This window comes from Platalea leucorodia (assembly GCF_965183815.1).
Source record: "Platalea leucorodia genome assembly, chromosome: 4".
NCBI classification, from domain to species: domain Eukaryota; kingdom Metazoa; phylum Chordata; class Aves; order Pelecaniformes; family Threskiornithidae; genus Platalea; species Platalea leucorodia.
The window spans coordinates 48,410,763-48,432,985 of NC_138826.1; the positions used below are offsets into that span (position 1 = coordinate 48,410,763).

General features: G+C 41.2%; 1 protein-coding gene across 1 annotated transcript in view; it reads left to right on the plus strand.

Moving 5' to 3' along the window:
* The window catches only part of LRP6 (LDL receptor related protein 6), a 128,019-nt gene that overhangs the window by 47,352 nt on the left and 58,444 nt on the right, over positions 1 to 22,223 (plus strand). Inside the window, exon 3 of the mRNA XM_082311049.1 lies at positions 8,109 to 8,306. Coding sequence (XP_082167175.1) covers positions 8,109 to 8,306 — 198 coding nt within the window. The remainder of the gene's footprint in view (positions 1 to 8,108; positions 8,307 to 22,223) is intronic.

Below are 22,223 nucleotides of genomic sequence, written 5' to 3' on the forward strand. Positions count from 1 at the left end.
ATTTTGTTCAGTTCACAGGTGTGTGGGTCTGCACCTTTTAATAGGATCGCAAAGAGCTGTTTGAAACGGGTGGTTGCGTGTGCGTGGGCAATGCTGCGTGACTGCAGCTGGAGGCACTGCCAGGGCAGCCCTCGGTGAGACTCCTCCGCCCTGAAGAGCTACCCAGTGGCAGCACGCAGTCTGTCCTGGCTCAGCATCTTTCCTGGCCTCTTGAGAGACTGTGGCACAGTCGTTAGGCGTTTTGGGTTTTGTTTGTGTGTTTGTTTTTTGAACGTCTGTCAAAACTGCCAGCTGGCTTGCTTTCCTCTGCTATTTTATTGTTATAGTTCAAGAACCAAGGTAGGTTGGAAGGCAAGGATTTTCGTTTTGTTAATTTTGTCCATCTCCTGTTACATTAACTTCTGTTTTAGTTGTCTGTTGGCTTACCTGCCGCTAAAAGGCTGGCTGAACTTCGCAGGGTCTGGTGGATTACATCTGGAGTGATTCCTGTGCAAAGGGCTGGCTGAGCCCTTCCAAAGCACGTTTGCATCTTGCTTCCATCTTGCAGTCAGTTAGGGTCTAGGGATGGTGTTAAATAGGTAACAGAGAGGGGAAATTGTTTCTTTCTGTATTTATTTGGCTTAAACTGGGAAAATTGTTGTTTCAAATATTGTTTTTAAATGCTGCTAAGTTCTGACAAGCTCTATTTCCTGCTTGCTTTAGGAGAAACCAGAAAATGGCTTCTGTTTCGTAACTGTGGAAGGCATGTTGTTAGACCTTTTGTGTCTGGAGATAGAAAAGGTTAATTTACAAGTTCAAGGAGCAAGAGACCTTTCCACCTGCTCAAACAATTGAAATTCTGCCTTTGTGAGCATTCAGCAAAAATAGCTGCTTCTTGTTTTTTAATGAGCCTCTTTCTCTTTTTCCTTGGGATCTGTGACCGAAAGGACAACCATATGCATGTGACTCTGCAGTGCATCAGCGTTATGTTTGACAGTTAAGTCAAATCTTACTTCCCATGGACTCTCAGAAATGTCTGGGTGAAAATGAAAAACAATCTCTCATCTGTGTCTTTCTTATCAGATTGCCAGCATATTCTTTAAACTAGAATACCTGAAAACAGACGGCATGATGGCTGAGACATACTGAGTTGTTTCTTTCTGTTTATGAAATGAGAATATCATGCAAGTTTGTGCTTCCATGTTGATTTCTTATGAATGACTTTCAGTGGTTTTGCTAAGGTATTTTTTTTCAGACCTTGTGAAAACCATCTCCAAAATCTCATTCTAGTTTTATACTGTGTTGTTGATACTGAGCTAGAAACAAAGCATCAGCTTCTGATCACTTCATCACAGGTTTTCTTCTTTCCAAAACTGGAGTGTTTGCATTTATCCCTTATTTTAGAAATGAATTCCAAGAAAAGGGGAGGTCTGGTGACAATTTTCTTTATCTTGCTCAACAACGTCTGAATAGGAGACTAAAGCCAGCTCTAAAGTGGGAATCCTCAATATTGCCATAGTGGTTACAGGTGGGTCTTTGCCTAACTAGTATACTGCCTGATGTCCTAGGATAAATGCAGTCATTTCCATAAAAGTACTATCACCAGGATAACCTCTTCCTCTTGAGAAAACCAGTATAGAGTATACTGGGAAAAATATTTGTATGCCTTATAAATATGTGTTCCAGTAGACCTTTTTCTAGTGTATAGTAGACATACATAGATGTGGAATTTTGCACATTGATTTCTTCCTCTTGTCAGTCGAGTCTTTTAGCATTCCTGACAGATCAGCTATGGAGGCTGCAGTAGTTCATCGTTACTGACCTCTGTTTCTGCACAAGGTTACTGCTTTGTTAGCAGCAGTGGCAGAATGAGATGTCTCTGTTACAAGTCACTGTGTTGAAGTCAGTGGACAGACTCACGTCTAGTTTTGATGGTGTGAGCACTAATAATCTGGGCTGTGAAATGGAGTAGCTGAGGTGCAAGCACCTGTGGAGTTCTGCCAGGCCTCCAGCCTTCATCCCTTCATGGGATGGGGGGAGTTAAAAAGGTGCAGCTTGGTCCGCTGGTGGTTGCTTGTCAAGCATTTTGAGCACATCTGGGTGGTTCAGTTGCTTGCTAGGCACGCTGATGCTTTTGAGGAGAGTAAAATAAAAAAGGCTTGGTTTTCAGTGAAAGAAATCTTGTTTTGTTTTTGTCCGGTGTATGTAGCAATGCTTAAGACAGGTGGTTCTGAGCCAGCTGTGCCTAGCTGAAATGAGAAACTGCAGCTTTGTTGGGAGCCTGCGGGGTCCTAAAACCAGTAAGTTTGAGGCAAGAAAATTCAGTGTGTTAGGATGTTAATAGCTTTCTACTTCACACCGATTCCCCACATAGCTGCTCTTAGTACGTGCAAGAGTGATGTTGTAGAGGCAGCTGAAAAGCTGCATAGGGCAAGTTAAATCACGCAAAAAATGGTCTTGGGTGCACTGAAGGTTAACATAAGAAATTATTGTAGAGCAGCTCTGAAAATGACATTCAACACTTATTCACAGAGACACTCTGTTGTAAAAGAGTACAGTTCTCAGCTAGCTAAGAACATCTTTTCTCTCATGTTTATCTTGATTGTATCCCAAAGGGATATTTCTTCCTCTCTTTTATGGAGAATTATCTCCATATTTAATTTGCTGTGTGCGTTTTTCGCTTGTCTTGGAGGACTGAAAATATTTCCTGAATTTTGCAGTCAGTTGAGAAACTTTGTACTAAAACCTTCCTGTGGTACTTTTAGTCCTCTTATTTGAAAATCCATTTTCTGTTTCATTCAATACTTATTATGTCCTTCTGGATTGCTGTTTCCATCCCTCCTGTCAACCTGCCTCGAGAAGTTTCTGTTAAGGATACCTGAAGGGTCACTTGATTCAAATGTCTTTTCTTAAACTCCTGAAGGCCCGCGAACATTTCTTCTTAAGTCAAGAGCTATTTTCGATAGCCAAACACATTTATTGCGCATCATTTTCCTGAACTACTCCAGCGCCTATCATTTAACTTTGTATTTCTTTGTTAGATGAGTGCCAGTCCTGCTAGTGCCGGAGCCAGAGCGGGCTGCGTTTCACAAGGACCACTGCAGAGCTGATGAGCTCCACAGGGGTTGCTGCACTTCTGAAACCTTTGCGGGCTCTGAAGTTTGGCGGCTGTTTGGGTCCCTGTAGAGCTCAGAGGTTCTTAGGGGCTGAAACGAGCATAATTGCAAAGTTGGAGCATTCACTGTGAAGGGCCTCACCAAATAATTGGCTGTCCCAATTAAGCAGCTGTTCTTCCCACTGAATAATGTTCAGGAAGGTAAACGTTTGCCTGCCCTGTAAGGTGTCCCAATTAACTGCCTTAAAATCAGCTAAGTGTCGCGTGGGGTATCTCTGTTCAGTGAGTGAAACAGTTGCATGCATCTCGATGGGGGCTGGTGTTTTAATGACACTCCTAGCAGGAGCCTGGTTTCATGCGGGATAGTAGGGCCGAAAGGATCTGCATCAGTGTTGGGGAGCCGTGTGGATCAGAAAGTTGCAAAGCTGATGGGTGCTGGTGAAGAATTTCTCTCCCTCTGTGCATACGGTCGGAAATCACTGCTAAATTACAGCATTTATTCTTGGCATTTGTACTCTGCAAGCTTTTTTCTATGTATGTGGGATATTCTGCCGTTGGCATGCCTAGACTTTATGAGCTTTTTAGAGAAGAAGCTCTGTTATTTATTATATTTGTTCATCACACAGAATGGAACCAAGAAACACAGTTTCCTCTTTTTCTTTGCCATTGCAAAACCTTTTAATTTGGGGCAAATAAAAACTGCGAAGTTACAGCTGTACAGTGCATAGTGATTTCTGATGCCTTTTAGGAGGAGGTTTTATCGCCTGGATTCACCTTACCTACCTGAGACACAAAAATTTAAAAATGCCAAATCTAAAGATGCATAGAAAAAAGTTTGTAGGGAAAAACCATCAAAGTTTTTCCTCTATTTGTTCATAATTTTTATAGATGATATAACCTTATAAGATAAACCAACATTCTGGGCCACACTCAAAATACCAGCTAAGTACTGCAGTCTAAGAACTTTCTTCTTTTCTATAAGTATATGTCAAATACTTGATGTGCCTTAATTCCTTGGGGGGGGGGGCCGGGGGCGACTGTATAATTTCCTGACACGAGTCCCTAATGTTAAAATTACAAGCATAGATAAATAGAAATACACTTCGTTGTTTTGTTTTGTTTTGTTTTGTTTTTTTCTGTTAGATTTTTATAACAGCTCGCAGCCATTTCCAAAGTCTGCTAGTAAAGTCTGACAAGCATGGCATTTAACAGTACGGAGAAAATACAACACGTGAAAAATAACGAAGCAGTTCAAAATATTAAGGTTGTTTGATTAAAGCCAAAGTTCTTAAAAATACAGTGGTTAATTATTTAAATAGGAAAAAGACTACCAGATTAACAGGATCAGTTTTAATTAGCTGTGGAGTTATTTCTTATTAGGTTGAAGAGAGATCTGGCTCTATATGGATTGATTTGATACTAAATAAAAGCTCTTCCTGCTAAGTCTGGTATTCCTGTTAGGTAAGGAAGTATGCCATGTATGTTTAAAAATCCCTAGGCATAGGGGTACATTTATTCAGGTTTGCATTTTTTACGTTTGATTGTGTTGCTGCACTACAGCTTCTCCATACTAGTTTTAAACTCCTTGCAAAGATGAGTTTGGATGAAGTAGCTGGTATTTAAAGTACAGCAGCGAGGTGTGAGCTCGCAGTTCCCGTTCTTGACCCTGGTGGGGGATGACCTTCAGCACGGAGGCAGTAAAAAGCAGCTGGATCGGTCCAGAGCTCTAGTACCACCCTGTCCTGGTTGTAACTGCCTGGAATAGCAGTACTACCGGCCAAAGTTAAGAAGCATGAGAAAGCGTTCCTGTTTCTGGACCCCAGCAGGCTTGCTGAAGTCAGTTGCAGCATGTCTGTGTATTGCCCTCTGGATCTTATGGATTTGGGATTGCCCAGCATGGAGCCCAATTCTGTGCCTGTACCACTGTACAGTAAACATGCTACATATATATGGGTTTTGTTCCTTAAAATTCAAAGGGTATTGAAATTTTATAGCTAGGTATAACTAGGTGACAAGAGAGGCAAACAGAACAATAGTCTTCTGGTGGTATCTGAATGCCATAATTTAGCACAAAACATTACTTTTCAGTTAATATTTTGCTCTATCCTGTGGCCTTTGGTGGTAACTTCTTTTTTTTAAAAAATTGAAAAACTTAAACATGTTTGAAGAGGACGGGGAGGAGGGAGAATGACCCTTACCTTGTCAGTATGGCTGGCTTACCATCGTTCAGTAAGTCTGTATGTCATAACATCTTCCTTTCTGTATGGTCTCCGTATGGATTACTTACCAACCATTATATAATGAAACAAGAATCTGCAAGTCTTCCAGTAAGGAGGAACCAGCACACATATGTGAACAGTTTGATATTACCTGGAAAGAGGGATCTGATATCTCTGTGGAAGAATCTATAGAAAGACCGCTGCAGTAATGGGAATTTGCAGTCATGTCCGCCCCCCCCCACTCCCCTTGGATGTTAGTCAGGTCTCCCTTGCCTCTTAGCAGTTGCGGATAACTTAAAGCATGGTTATGACCGGGGCATTTCTTTCAGCTGTTCTACACAGTTCTTCCCATCCGCTCCTGCTCCTATACCTGGTGCGCATGCCCTGTACTTGCTTAGCTGTTGCAGAAAAGGGCCTAAGTACACTTTCTGAGTAAGAAAGTGACTGTTGTTGGCACCTGTGCTGGTTGAGGCAGCTTATAGAAACCTACACCCTGCATGCAAGTGGAAGTGCTCACGGAGCTGTGTGCTGGAACGCATTCAGACTGATGACTGATTTTTAGCCCAGACCTGTTCCTTGAATCCAGTTTCTTCCATGGCCATATAAGCCCTGTACTGGAAGCAAAGATGATCCGCAAGAAGTTGCTTAAAAGCAGCTTACTGAAAGAAATGGTCATCAAGCTGTAATCTGCATTACTTTTGCAGTGATGAAAAGCCCAGCTTCCCAAATGAAGTACAGCCCTTGATGCCATCAGCTGGAGCATGGCTGGTTCCAAAGATTTTTAATGGAGACATTAAAACCCATAGGCTTTCAAGCAAGGTGGAGGAAAACAAACAGGCGATAGTAGAAAAAAAACTGTTGGAGAATCTGAGCAGAGGTCACTGGAGCTGACTGGAATCTTAAAGCCAGTTCTGTGTGCATGTGTGCTCCTCTGACAAATAAAATAGGGCTGGTTTTGTGAAGTCCGAGAAGGCTTTGCTTTGTTTCCAAACTACCCTTACCTGTTTTTGCTTGAGTAATTGCAGTGTGCATGAGAGGTGAGAGGGAGACGGGGAAGAAGATGAGGCTGTGCAGCGACTAATGATCTGTTTCAGCCTGAAAAATTGGTCTAGCAGGGTGGCCAGAGCCTTGGGACCTATTAACCTTGATGAAGTATTTGGAAGTCTAGGACTTGACAGCTGGGGCAAAGACGGGTCCTTTAAAAGATGTTTAAATAAATCTCTATTTTTCTCTCTTCTTTCTCACATGTGCTCGCTAGTGAAATGCTGCCTGATGTCTTTTAACTTTTCTTTTTTTCGAGTATATAGTTCTCTTATTGCATAGCTTGAACAGGTGACTTGCTACTGTGCTACCTATCTGAAAATTATTCTGTTTTTTTCTTCTTCCTGATGGAAACCCAGTTTCTCTGTAGCACTTGTTCATGCCTACAGAAAACTCATGTGTTCTCTTCAGATATTTGTGCTCTGTGTTTAAGACAGGCATGTTGCTCCATAAAGAATGACTCACTTGGGATCGAATAGGGCAATATTTGTGTTAATCAGCTGCATTTCTGTCCGCAGATATAGCTGTGCATTAAAACAAACAGGCTGTAGACATGAATTAAGGGGAAAAATATGACATGGAATTTCCTGACTTTTTAAAATAAAAAAATAAATCTTTGCCAAGAATAACTTCATCTGCAAATGTTTCTTAAATGTGTTGCACATTTGTTTTTCTTTAAAGGATGGGTGGCCAGGCCTCTTCACATGTGGGCACCATATAGTGACATATTGTGGTTGTGTGATGATCTGGGTTAGTTTAAAGGCTTCAGATCTTTCCTAATCTGGATTGTTTTGACTGAGCCAGGTTAGGGAGCACAGATACAAGCAGGTATGCTGGCAGATGTCATGGGGTTATGAGAAGCAATTTAGGACAGTAGTCGTCTTGTCTGTCCCAGCTGCAACAACAAAACAGAGCGAGCTTCATTGACACACTTTGTCTAATCTGTTTATATTATATGCTACTTCTGTTTAGTTATGCATTCTGTTAACAACCCACAAAAGTAAATCCATTTTCTACCACCTGTAGAAAAAGGACAAATATTCTTCCCCCCACTAGTCTCCAGCCATAATAAAGTGGTTTCCCTTGCTTCACCTCAGTCTTAAATGCAACTAGATAACTTCGCCCCGCCCCGCTACTTGCTAAATAATATTTAAACATGTGCCAATATGTGCTAACATGTTTTAAAACTTGCTTCACTAGTCTTAAAAGATTTTATGGAGTGTTTTGCCCGGTCAGTGGGTGCAAACTGTGCTTTTATACATGTTGACTTAGCTGCCTGTCTCTGAATTTCTCTGAAAAAAAGGACATGAATTGGTCTTCCATCAAATCCACTTCACTCCTTCGCATGCAACTGCTATGTCTACTATAAGTCCACACACCTTTTTCCGTTTTCTTTTATAATAGCCTGTAATATCTACCTTTGCTGTTTAATGTTGAATTCTGAGATTATTGTCAAGATCTGTTGGATATCCCCAACTTTCTCACTTGACCCAAGGAAAGAAAGACACATCTGGAAGTATAACTTGACATAGTACTGTGGGTTTGTCTTAAGTTGTTTTCCTTCAGCTTTTTGTGAATTAACTTTGTTCTGTTGTGCTTCACAGGACGTGTACCTTACCCAGTAGAACAGAGCTCCACAGACACTCTCTGCAGAACAGAGAGCACCTTTGCCTTTCCTGAAAGTTGTATCCAGTTGTAGATTTATACATGATTGCTTTCTTTTTTTGTCTTTTCTCTTTTTAAAATAATTACAGGTTCATGTATTGGACAGACTGGGGAGAAGTGCCAAAGATAGAACGTGCTGGGATGGATGGTTCAAGCCGCTCCATTATAGTCAACACGGACATATATTGGCCAAATGGACTGACGTTGGATTATGAGGAACAGAAACTTTATTGGGCAGATGCTAAACTGAATTTCATCCACAAATCAAATCTGGATGGAAGTCATAGGTAAGAAGTTTTTGTTTGATGTGGGTAATGCAGTGCTTTTCTTAGAAGATGTTGCTTAAGCAACATCATAAGTTGTGTTGCAGGGAATTGTCATGTTAGCACTCACAAAATTTTAAGGAAACTAGTGCTATCAGAAACTTCTATCCTTCCTGATGCTTCCCTTTCCAACACTGTGAAGTTCAGCGTGTGGTCCTTTTTGGGGTATCCTGTAACTCTCACTAAGTCTTTTCTCAGAACCAGTCCCATAAAGAAATCCTTGAATCCTGTTGTTAAGTGTGTAAGACTACATAGCAAAACTGTCCCTTTTCAATAGGTCTTCTGTGCTCTGTTGCTGTGATATTCAGAAATGCAGAAAATAATCTGAAGAAATGGATCATTATATACTAGTATTTCAGTTTCATTAATCCTAGGGGTTGGGAAATTAGTGGAAAACAGTCTATACAGAGAACTATCCTAAAATGACTGTTTTTGTCTAACAGTTTTATAGCGATGATGTAATTCTTTTTGATCCAGTCACAGCTACTTCTTAATTAAGAGTATAACTAGTACTTTGTGTGTATGCATTTATCCCTGATTTGAGCGATGACCCTCTTTGTTAAATGAGAAAGCTTTGAAAAGGACTGTTTGCACACACAAATGAATCACAGTTAGCTTGTGCCCCAAGGTATCATATAGAGATATGATTTTTTGAGGTTATCCTTTGCAAATTTTTGTGATGCTTCAGCTGGTTTATCCAGGCATGAAATATCCTTTCTTATGCTCTTCATTCTGATCTCTTAGGGACTTGTCCCTTCTTTCACCACAAACATTAATCTGGCATAAAGAAATCAATCATATTGACAAGATAGGTGCTTTGTGTGGACTTGTGAGTTAGGAACATAGGCAGCACACATGAAACATATCCACTGTGTTCCTGTGGTATTTATTTTGAACTCCATAGTTTCTTGTGACACTGATTTCATAGAATCATTGAGGTTGGAAAAGACCTCTGAGATCATCGAGTCCAACCATTAACCTAACCGCCAGGTCCACCTCTATACCATGTCCCTGAGCGCCACATCCACACGTTTTTTGAACACTTCCAGGGACTGTGATTGCACCAGTTCCCTGGGCAGCCTGTTCCAATGCCTAACCGCTATCTCTGTGAAGAAATCCTTCCTAATATCTAATCTAAATCTCCCCTGGCACAACTTGAGGCCATTTCCTCTTGTCCTATCAATTCTTACTTGGGAGAAGAGACCAACCCCCACCTTGCTACAGCCTCCTTTCAGGTAGTTGTAGAGAGCAATAAGGTCACCCCTCAGCCTCCTTTTCTTCAGACTAAACAACCCCAGTTCCCTCAGCCGCTCCTCGTAAGACTTGTGCTCCAGACCCTTCACCCACTTCAATGCCCTTCTTTGGACACGCTCCAGCACCTCGATGTCCTTGTAGTGAGGGGCCCAAAACTGAACACAGTACTCAAGGTGCGGCCTCACCAGTGCCGAGTACAGGGACACCATCACCTCCCTGGTCCTGCTGGCCACACTATTCCTGATACAAGCCAGGATGCCATTGGCCCTCTTGGCCACCTGGGCACACTGCTGGCTCATGTTCAAGCGGCTGTCAACTAGCACCCTCAGGTCCTTTTCCGCCATGCAGCTCTCCAGCCACTCCTCCCCCAGCCTGTCACGTTCCATGGGGTTGTTGTGACCCAAGTGCAGGTCCTGGCACTGAGCCTTGTTGAACCTCATACAATTGGCCTCAGCCCACTGATCCAGCCTGTCCAGGTCCCTCTGTAGGGCCTTCCTACCTTCAGGCAGATCAACACTTCCACCCAACTTGGTGTCATCTACAAACTTAGGGAGGGTGCACTCAATCCCTTCATCAAGATCATTGATAAAGATATTGAACAGAACTTGCCCCAGTACTGAGCCCTGAGGAACACGACTCGTGACTGGTCACCAACTGGATTTGACTCTGTTCACCACCACTCTCTGGGCGCAGCCATTCAGCCAGTTTTTTACCTGGCAAAGAATGCACTTACCCAAGCCATGAGCAGTCAGCTTCTCCAGGAGAATGCTGTGGGAGACAGTGTCAAAGGCTTTACTAAAGTCCAGGTAGACAACATCCACAGCCTTCCCCTCATCCACTAAACGGGTCACCTTGTCATAGAAAGAGATCAGGTTGGTCAAGCAGGACCTTCCCTTCATGAACCCATGCTGGCTGAGCCTGATCCCCTGATTGTCCCGCATGTGCCGTATGATGGCACTCAGAATGATCTGCTCCATAACCTTCCCTGGCACTGAAGTCAGGCTGACAGGCTTGTAGTTCCCTGGATCCTCTCTTTTTTTCCTGAGTTGCAGCAGAAGCTCTCTGTTCAGCCAGGACAGTCGTCTTCCCCACCTGCTCATCTTTTAGCACATGGGGATGGCCTGCTCCTGTGCCTTTAAGACTTCCTTCTTGAAAAATGTCCAGCCTTCCTGGACTCCTTTGCCCTTTAGGCCTGCCTCCCAAGGGACTCTCTCAACCAAATTCCTAAACAGGCCAAAGTCTGCCTTTCTAAAGTCCAGGGTAGTAGTTTTGCTGACCCCTCTCCTTACTTCTCCAAGAATCAAATGGTCGCTGTGCCCAAGATGGCCTCCGACCACCACATCACCCACCAGGTCTTCTCTGTTCGTAAACAGCAGGTCCAGCAGGGCACCTCCCTTGGTTGGCTCACTTACCAGCTGCGTCAGGACGTTATCTCCCACACACTCCAGGAACCTCCGAGACTGTTTCCTCTCTGCTGTGTTGTATTTCCAGCAGATATCTGGTAAGTTAAAGTCCTCCACAAGAACAAGGGCTGGTGATCGTGAGACTTCAGCCAGCCGTTTGTAGAATGCTTCGACTGTTTCTTCATCCTGGTTGGGTGGTCTATAACAGACTCCCCCCAGGATATCTGCCTTGTTGGCCTTCCCCCGATCTTTACCCGTAAGCACTCAACCTTATCATTACCATCATTGAGCTCTAGACAATCAAAACACTCTCTAACATATAGAGCTACCCCACCACCTCTCCTTCCTTGCCTGTCCCTTCTGAAGAGCTTATAGCCATCCACTGTGGCACTCCAGTCATGAGAGTTGTCCCACCATGTTTCCATGATGGCAGCTACATCATAGTTTTCCTGCCGCGCAATGGCTTCCAGCTCCTCCTTTTTATTGCCCATGCTGCGTGCATTGGTGTAAATGCACTTCAGTTGGGCTATTGATCTCGTCTCGTCTCGTTTGAAAGGTTATGTCATTTTCTTCTTAAATTCTGCCTGTTAAGAGATGAAAAGTTCACGCAGTATTTTTGTAACGGTGTTTGTTTATAGAAGGTAACAGGAACTGGATGTGTCTTTGGATTATTATATTACACATATATATATTATAACTAGCTATGTTAATTCAAAACATGGAGATATGGATATCTATTTTGAAGTAGTCCTTCATTTGCTGTTTATTTCACAAGAAAGATAACTTAATAGTACCAAAAAAGAGAGAAATATTTCGTAGTGATAATTTCTTTAAAAAGGAAGACTCACATAATTTTTCAAGTAACAGAGAGAAAGGGATTAGAATTGTCATGTAGAATAATAACTTCAGTCTTTTTTTAATTTTTATTTTTTTAATTGGTGCTGGTTAACTGGAATACCCTAAAATCTCTTTCTCTGTTAAAAATGATTTATAATGTTGTATATCTCCTGTGATAAGAATAGAGAGATCATGAAACCAGATGTGTAATGGAACTTTAGAGAGAGTCATCTCGACTGAGAGCAATCAGATGTGGGGCTCAATGCGACAGCTCGCCACCTGAAAAACTGCAGTCCAAATGTGGGTTTCTCACACAAATATGAAATTCTCAGGGTTGCTGTAGGAGTAACAGAAACAAGCAAAACAGAAACAACCCCACCCTCCAAACGATAACGCCAGTGAGAAGAAAGTAGCACTCCAAAACGACGACCGCTATGATCACACCTAAACCCCACTTTGGTGACTTTGTCCAACAGGATAATTTGGTGGCTCGTGTTGTTCTTGAGTCACCCCTTTTTGTGCTCTTCTATTTATATGAGAGGGAAAGGGCCACCTTGGTATAACGACACACTACTGCGGTCTGGCTGATGCCTTTCTAGGAAGAGAATGTGTATCAGGTCCTGCATGAAATGGTACTGCTTTCGATAGCACCCCCTGGAAAATGACGCAGGATGTAGAGATGATTTTTTTAAATGCTAATTGCTTGAAAAGTGTCCACCAATCAAAAATGGACACTACCACCATCCAAATCTATATTTGTGTTTTTCCCATGGAGTACAAACCTCCCTGTCTTATCTAGTGTCTCCAGTCTTTCCAGCTCCAGAGCTACTTCGGTGTTTCCTGCTGGCACGACTGCATTTTCAATCTTCTTTTGCTACAGACTTCTTTGCAGTTTTTCCCTTCCTGGTGGTCTGTTGCACAGTGGTGTAAATATACTTCGGTTTGGTTTTTGGGGGGTTTTTTTGGTTTTTTGGGGGGTTTTTTTGTTTTTTGTTTGTTTGTTTGTTTGTTTGGTTTTTTATTTTTATTTTTATTTTAATGGTGTTTATTCTCTGGCCTGCCTTTGGCTAACCTGGAAGTGATTCATTCTAGCGATGAGGCTGTGAAGGTGCCGGTGTGAGGGGCTGACCAACCTTGTGTGTCTGCAGAGAGCTGCATCTAACAGCTGTCTCATGATATAGAAGGGAAGTCACCTGGGTCCCAGCAGTTACCTCATTCCAGAGTACATTCTTTGGAATTGGTGAAACCTGTAATAAAGACCTGTATAGAAAAGTAATTTAGATTTTTAGATCTACGAATTCTTTCTTACATATTCATTAAAAACAAAACAGTCTAATAGCTTAAAGTTGTTGGTTTTATTTTTTAAACTGATACTGAAATGTATCAGAAATATTTCATGGCAGTATGCTAATATGTTACCATTTGAGGGGGGAGAAAGGGAAATCGTCTTTAGAGAGGAAAGTGCATATGACTTCCCTTTAAGCACTTCTAACAGCACCTGTTTTTCCCTAGGCATGTGAGAAAGTTCTGAAGATTCAGAAAATAGTCAACATCTGTATCCAGGCACTTTTGTTTTTTATTCTTTGCAATTACATCATCGGGAGGGGAAAAAAAAGGAAACAATTGCAGAAGTTAAGCGGTTCTACAATGGGGTTTTAGGTTGGGTTGGTTTTTTTTTTTTTTCCCCTCTGTTGTGACCTCTTAGCCTCTGCCTGTCTTGAGAAAAAAGATCTTCTGGGGCTGTCTAAAGTGATTCTTTTTTGTTAAATACTGTCTTTCAGTTATTCAGCAAATTCACCTTTCTCAATATTTTACAGCTGTAATTATATTTTGGCTCTTAATTATTTTATTCATCTTTTTCAATAACTGATTTTCTAATATTAAAAAACAAAAGACAATTTCTAGTTCTGCAGACAAAACAAAAACCCTTGAAATCTTCCTTTTAAGTGAACAAAAAAATAACCAACCCAAAACCCACAAAGCCTTCAGTCTTTTCTCCTAGTCATCCCTGCCCCCCCCAAAAAGAAAAAATAACCAGATTTTTCTGTGAACAGTAGAACTAATAACATCTGGGGTTAGAAGGATTTCTACTTATCGCTCCACCCCAGCACAGTCCCTCTGGCTTCTCTCTGTATGTTCCTAAGCCCTGTGCGCACATGTATGTGCACACACACACCCACACCCACCCGCTTTTTTCTCCCTGCTTCTTGCCTCAAATGCACCCATGGCTTCTTATATTCCTTCACCCAGCGTTATCCCTTACTCCTGTCGCTGTCCCCTGGGCACTCTTCGTGGGTCTGGCAACTCGACAAAGTGTTCCTGGGCAGCTTATTTCAGCTGCTCCTCTTGTCAGGTGGGTCAAATATGGGGGGTTTAGGGTTGTTCGCATCTTCACAGCCATTCCTTTGTTAAGGAAAACTTGTAAAAAGTGAAAATAAAGATCTTTTTGTTATCCCTGCTTTCCTGAATGGTTCGCCAAGAGATACAAGATGCATTGGGTATGGAGTTGGAGGAGATGGATACTGTACAGACACAGCTAGAATGATCAAATACGCTTGTTTCCGTGTGAAAAGATGACATTGTGTGATTAGGCCAGCTTTTTTCCACCACCACTTTTAAAATCCCCTTTTAAGAGGGCTACCTTTTAGAGTAATTTTCCTTAAGAGTTAAGAACAGGGGAGGACAAGATCATTATCATCCAGTGCATAATCTAACTTAAACCAGACTTTTTGGCTTACTTAGAAGCTGCTAGTTTTAGTGATTTGTTCTTGATATTTAGACCATTCTTTTAACTGCTGTTTTATATTTAGAAGGTAAGTTTAATTTTTTTGTTGCTATCTAAATTTCTCCTGATTAAAACAATTTTTTTTATTTTATCCTTGTGAAGTTTTATTAGGTTTTCTTCTGCTTTACCTACTGTCAACATGTCTGGGAAAATATTTATGCTTCTGGAAGCTGGAGCTATTGAAGAAATTAAAAAGGCAATTGAGTTATTGAAAGACATATAGCTTCATAAAAATACGATGTTCTAGATCTGAGTAGTTTTGGTAACTCAGCAAAGGAAGCAGATGAGGAAAGATTTGATCTGTCAAGTTTTTTAGTGTTGCATAACATGAGGTGGGAGTCTGTAGCAGATAAATGTAAAAGTTTTGTGTAAAGCAGGATGACATGAGTTTTAATAGCTTAGGAGGAAGTGAGAAATATTTAACAGGAACTAACATCTTTATATCAAAAAAGAGTTTCAAACAGTTCAAAGAAACCCACTTTTGTGGTCTGAATAGTGAGAGAGAATACAATGTAAATAGGAAAAGATTTTAACTGGTGTGACTGACAGTATTAAAGTGTTGAGGTTCAGGTCTCAATGGTCTAAAATTTGGAATAAGTGAAAGGGAAACATTCTTGCCATATTTCTAAATCTGTAAGAAATTCATAACTCTTTTTGTCTTTTATTCCTGTAGTCTGACTATCGTGTCTCTACACCTGGCACTACACAAGAAATAAAATGTAAACGTTTGTGTGTAAGAGAAGGACATTGATATGCATGGATGCTTCACTTCTTGTTTGCAGGGGTCTGGATAGTGGAGGAGTACAGTAGGCAGGTGAGAGAAATACGCAGTGAGAGAACAAAGGAAGCCTTGATTTTTTTATTTTTTTTTTTGGTCACCTCTTTGGACAGGACCTAGATAAGCTCCCTTTGGAGTCAGTCAGCCTCTGCATCAAAACTAGTAAGCAGCACGACAGCACAGGCAGTAGCACTCAGTAAATATGTGGTAGAGTCGTAAATTCATGAGAGAATGTCTACAGCAGATTTTACGGGGATGATGTATCGTTCGTTACCTGCTAGCCCTGGGACTTATTAGCCCTAGCCACTCCAGTGATGGGCTCATTAGAATAAAGAGGAAGAGCACGGAAGTCGATGACTAATGCCCTTGGTTTGCCAGCGAGAGAAAGGAACAAACAGTTTTTCATGTCAGAATGTAATAATTAAAAAATTAAATTGGTGCATAGAAGAGATGGTTTTGTTTTTTGCAGCTCTCGCCCTGCTCTTATCAGAGCGAACAGTTGCTTTTTGTGGGACTAATTAAACAAAACTGAATTGCAGTCAGCTCTCCTGTGAGTAGAGTACCCGAGATAGGTTGGCCTGCTAAGGCAGCTCTTGAATTAATTTTCTCTTCCTTTACCCTGCAGCAGCAGTTCTAATTAATAAGTTAACACGTTACTGGCTGAAGGGAAATGCACTTACAAGGTCCCCCAGGAAGTGTTTGTGCTAATGAGATGGGTTTTGAGGCCACTGTAAGAAAACATACTTTCAGCAACTGTCAGAAAGCTGGGAAGCTCTTGCGAGGAGGTGAATGTCTTAAGTTTGTACTCGAGCATTGATTTTTCTAGTTTCTGTTTTCAAGCATCAGCTCATGTCTGTCTGCCAGATGATTAGTTGCAGATTTGATGAAACACTAAAAATACTGTGTCCCTGCATTTAGCAGAGTTTCTTTTTCATTATTTGCATATAATGTGTACAATATATGACATTACGTGCCAGGTATAAAATATTGCATTCTGTGTATATCTGTGAGTATATTTCTGTGAGATAAAAATGCTTAATACCCTCAAGCAGTGAAGAGGAACCAGTCTATGGTGAAAATCCTGTTTCAATACCTCACCAACACATTACAGGCCAGTGCAGAAGACAAATAGTGCCCTAATTAAAACAGCTAGAGAAGCCTGCATAAGCAGAATTAATTAAATTGTTTGGACACAGGGCTAGGGTGAATTTCTTGGTTCTTCCCCAAGGTGCTTCTGAAATAAAATGCTGGAAAGGTGGAGCATCTGTAGTTGACTGCATGTGATACACATATGCTGTGTATATAGCTAGAGTCACTGGATCACAGGTCTCTGCATATTTGTAGACTTTAAATAAAAATATATAGTACAGGGTGGTATGCCCACGTGGATCAATGGAGCAGCTCATCAATACTACTCCCAAGACCTGAGATGGCAAATGCAGAATTAGTTCAGAACCACGGCCCTGCTGAAAGCAAAGGAAGAGCGGCTTCGGGTTAGGAAGCACGTAAACCACTCTGCAGTCAGTGGATCTACTGGTGCACCTTCCTTCTAAACTCCATCTTCTTCTCCTGCTGGCTTCCCAGTCTCCTCCCCTCCTGCCAGAGGCCTTTCCTCTACACTGTGTGTCATGATAGTGTTTGCCTGAAAAGTGACCTGCACAGTGACTTCATTTCTCAACCACAGTTTTACTTGTGATTGACTTTTTCAGACTTACAATGAAGGTGGGATTTGAAATGTCATTGCTAGACCTGTTATTTGTTAGATAAACCTTCTGGAAACCCATGGCAATCATGGCTTAAAGAAGTGGCAAAAAAGAAATATTTTAGTTTTAAAAGACAGTATTATATCCCACAAGTCATGTTTCCTGTTTACTTTCTCAGGTAATTAGCACCAGGAATCCTGACAGGAATACTTGAACAAGCATTCGTGGTAAAAATCCAGCTTAGTTTTCCAAGTTTGCTTCGCAAATGTTTTTGTTAGGTTGTCAGGAGAGGAAACCTTGTAAGCTTCTGAGGGAACCAGAGCTCCCTGCCCTCCTTGTGGCATCCTTGGTGTGGTGTTATACAGCTGTCTGTTGGTCTTTCATCCCGCTTCATCTGATGGTGTGTGGGGTTTGTGCTGTGCTTCGGCCATTTGGTAGTATTCTAATTGTCACAAGTCAAAGCTGTGTTCTTCTTGCAGTTTGCTGAATGCTCAGGCGTTAAGTAATCTGTAGATGGAGAGAAACATTTTATGTAAAATATTATAATTTGCTTTATGCAAGCCTGTCTGTTATATGCTTTCTTTAACATGATGAGCACTAAAAGCAAGGTTCAGAAGACAAGTCTTTACATTTTTAATCCTTCATGAAGGAAGATGTGATGGTCACTGCAGCATAACAACTTTCTGTTTTGTTTTTCTTATACCTAGGCCTGATAAGGATGTAGCCCCCAGGTATCTTTAACTGAAAATTGATTTGGTATGGCATAAGAAGGAAAATAAATTAAAATACAGTAAATGCAGATATGAGCATCCCTTAAAGACTTTTTCAACAATATATAGACTAATCCAGCTCTTAATATTGTATGGTCATTGGATGCCAATATGGTAAATTTTGCCATAGTATTAAGTAAGAAGTCTGAAGATGAATTACCTTCATTTTTTCCCAGTCTTCACAGTTGTATTTGAAATGGGATTGCAAAGACTGATACAACAGTAGATTTTTTTTTTTTTTTTTTTTTTTCTCCCTTCTGATGGCCTAGGAGATGCTAATAGGTACGGAATCCTCCAGAGGGACACTGGAGAAATGGTTTGAAACATAAATGTGAAAATTCTTGCACCCTGCCCTGGAGATTGAGTGCAGGCAGCCTCAGAGGTCACCTGAAAGGAGCTTCGCTACTGTGAAGCTGGAATGTTAATGGTTTAGAGATGTACAGGCCAGGATGTCTAAAGTACCCCAGGTTTTCTGCAGGGGTTCTGATCAGTTTTTGAAATTAGAGGACTGTAATGCAGCCAGAAAATATTTGGTTAATGGAAAGTGTTTGCTTGTTTATTTTTATGGAGAAATGCTATTATCTTTGGATGTAAAACATTATCTGTAAAAATTCTAGGGAAAAAAATAATAATTCTGATGATATTTTAAATTTACATTATCTTGATTTTTGGAGGCTTTCTTTTGGTGTGAAGAATTCTTAAATTTCCTATCTATAATCTAGCTTTGGATTTGAATGCTAGTTTTAGTTGAAGAAGAAATAAAGGCAGACTGAGGAAATCCTGGTTGTGATAAAGGATATGAATTTAGTCTTTTTAGGTCATTTTACTGTTAATTTTTATTTCAAGTGAGTTTAGTCTTTGTCTGAAATGCATATTATCCTGAAGCAGCAGCTTTTTTGTAATTGTTAGTACAAAACTGGATAGATTGTGTGTGAATTTTCATGTAAGTATTCCATTTCAGAGTTCAGTAGCCCCTTCTGTAATGCCTGCTTTAACTTGTTTATTATTTGTTTCCTTTATCTTCACAAAGTATTTCACAGGCCTCTTTAACAGAATAAGAATAGAACAAAGGTGAACGTATTTAAATTGGATCTACATTTTCTTGGGAGTGCAGAAAACTCTTTACTATAACAAGTTTTTATTGTAATTGCATCTCAGATTACCGTGATGATACTATAAATAGTTGTATTTAGGAAATCGCGATATGCAACGCAGATTGAATTTAATTTCTGTGGAAACTGCTTGTTTTCTCTCTTTTTCACTTCCAGCCTTCCTTCTCTGCTGTCCCCTTGTATGTTTCCTTCCAAGTAAACAGCCAACTAAACAAAGTAGAGATGGTAACGTTTTAAATGTCAATCGTCATCAAGATTATTAAGGCAAATTTGTGTGATTATATGCCTGGCACAGGAAAGGTTATTAAAGTTAGTGTGTGCTTAGTGCCACCTAATAGGTAGCCAATTTGCATGTTGCTGAAGCCCTAGAGATGTCTCCTGAACGAATAACGTTACTCCTTGTCCTCATCTCTCACTTTCTCATCATCTCTGGTGTCTCTTTTTAACGAGACTAATGATACGAGTACAGCAGTTTGAAGGAACTGAAGAGCTTAGGGAAGGATAATAGGATGTAGTGCTTTTTGCTGTCATATTGCTTGTTCCAATCAAGCCTGGGCTGATAACGTAGAGGCTGAAGGTAGTTGCCACCAAAGAGCTGTCAGGTCACGTCAGTCTAGTTACACCTGCAGCGCCGTACCTGGTACCTGGGTCAGTGGCTTGATGAGCGAGGCCAAAATCGTGGAGACCTGGCTGCTCCCTGACCCCACGTCGGGGCTTGTGAAACGCGCTGTAGGTGGGAAGCGCCTGCTTGCGTCAGCTGTGTGCAGCACTTGAGTACTACGGGTGATGTGCTGGTCCCCTTCATTCACCTAGGTGTATTTAATAAATAATCGGTCAAGGCAGAAGTCGGGACCCGTCTTCTCGCCTGCCAGAAACAGAGCTCTGCAGTTCCTAACGCAGATTGCACTAAGAGTAACTGCTTCAGAAGCATATTTCTTGCTCCCTCTCCCCTTCCTTTTCCTGTTTTTTAGCACCTTGGCTCTCCAGCCCTTTCCCACCTCCCCTCACTGGGCTGTGGAGGTCCGTTCAGCGCAGCTCAACCACTGTGTCTGTGCTGACGTGCATCCTGTGGCTGCCGTTCAGCAAGGCCAGCAGTGCAGCCTGTGGAGTATGTTCGGAGGGGAAAAAAGCCCTGCTGGTTTTGCTGATTGGAAGTGAGCTATCACCTTGTAATGGCTTGCTGGAAACAAGGGATATGGAGGATGTATTACTGGTAATACTCATCTTAATGAGACACAAGAAATACATGCTGTTGTATTGGGCCCCAAAGCCATTTTCATGCGAGGGTACCTTATATCTGCTGAGAAAAATTATGCAAGTTTAAGAGTAATCGCTTCAAGGCTGTGGCTGATGGTGTAGTCAAATGAAGTGCTCCTGAATCTCTCCAGATAAGGGCTGGTTTAAACAAGGTCGCAGTTCACCTTATGCGTTTTCATATGAATAGATGGTTGTTCAAAAGCTGAGCACGTCTAACAGTGTCTATTGTACCGAAAGGTTTATTCCCACCAGGAATGGTGGGTACTAATGGCATTTAAAAATCCTCTGATTTTTTTTTTTTTTTTTTTAAGTGAATTGTAAGATAGTCAGAATGCTTCAGAAAAATGTGGCTTCCCTTGTGCGTGGGAATGCTGTCTTTGGTGCAGGTTTGGTCATACTGAGAGCTTTGGACTTTTATTGCTTCTGTCCCATATGACAAATGTCATAAGTTTTGTTGTAAAGACTTAGTCTCCAAGCCTTCTATAAACTAAAATTATTCAAATCTGAAGGCATTTAGGGTTTGGGGGTGGGGTTGGTAAAAATGTTTACGGAATTAGAATGCCTTTATTCTTGGTATGGGAGTGTGTTGTGTCATTCTGGCTTCACTGTTTGGCTGGTAGGTTTCAGCTGTAAATTATATTACAATAGTCTTTTGTAAGATGCTTAGTTGGTGCATTTAATTAGAAGCAAATACATACCTGACTCCAGACAAAGATAAGAAAGAAAAGATAGTATGTCCTACTTGTGAGTGCAAAATATCAAGAAATGGAAAATTTTGCTTAGTGTAGAATTGGAACACTAGAGTGACAAGTAAGGGAATGTATGTGTTTTTCTCGGGAGCAGAAAAAAATACATGCTTTAAAGATAATGCATCTTTTCCCAGAAGCTAAGGTGAAAGAGCAGTAATGACTGCAGTCTCTTTGTACTCAGAATCATTGGCAGAAGACGCCTTCAAGTTTCTTGCTTTAATATACTCTTCTGTTATATTTTAACAGAAAATATTTGGAAAATAAGAGTATTTTTGTCCTCTACTAAACCACTTAAGTTACCGACTTCTTTGCAACAGTGATGGATAGATACAGTGTGGGGGTGTTTTCTCCGTAAATATACAGATAATGACTCTCTTCCCTGCAAGAAGAAAATTGGGAGGCTGGTGTTCATAATGTACCCTATACTTGAAGGAGAAGCAGAGCTGTGCGTCAGTCCCTTATGCTTTCAGTCCCGGAGAGGGATGGCGATCTCCTCTGTTCAGTGGGAGCTTGCATACGCGTGTGTACCCACACAGTTAAGAAGAATGGAGGTGGGAAGAAACGCTCCTGTAAATAGTACTTGTGTGGCCCTGCTTTGAGCAGGGTGTTGGTCCAGATGACCTCCAGGGTCCTCTCCATCCTCAGTTTTTCCTCTGATTCTGAATAAAATATCCCTAAGAACTGAGCTACTTAATTCCACTTCTGAGGAACCTGGGTACAGATAATTAGTTTCTACATCACAAGAACCTGGAAAAACTGTCTTCAGTAATGTTTGTGCTGCATTTTTGTGATGGCTAATGAGCATGTGTTTGTATATATACATAAAATATATGGGTATACTCTTTAATTTTGTTTATGAACCTGGAAACAGGCGGTGACCCAGTTTGCTCAGAAATGATACCATTACCATGGCAGAAGATCAGTAGAACTCTGTTTAATGGCCCTGCTTATAATAAAAACAATAGCTTAATAATTAGCATAATAATGATTCATGAAAAGTAACTTTAAGGATTTCTTTATAGTGAAACTATTTGCCATTAGAGTATTTTTCTGATGGCTCAAAAGAGCACAACTGGAAGAGATGGATGGACTGCTAATTGACCAAATGCTGTCTCAGTTTGAAATCTGCTGAGGCTGAAAATGATGGAGATCATAACTCAGCAGGCAGCAGTCAGACTTGTGTAAAATCAGCTGGCATTCTCCCCACTTGTGCATGGTGACGCAGAGCCCCGC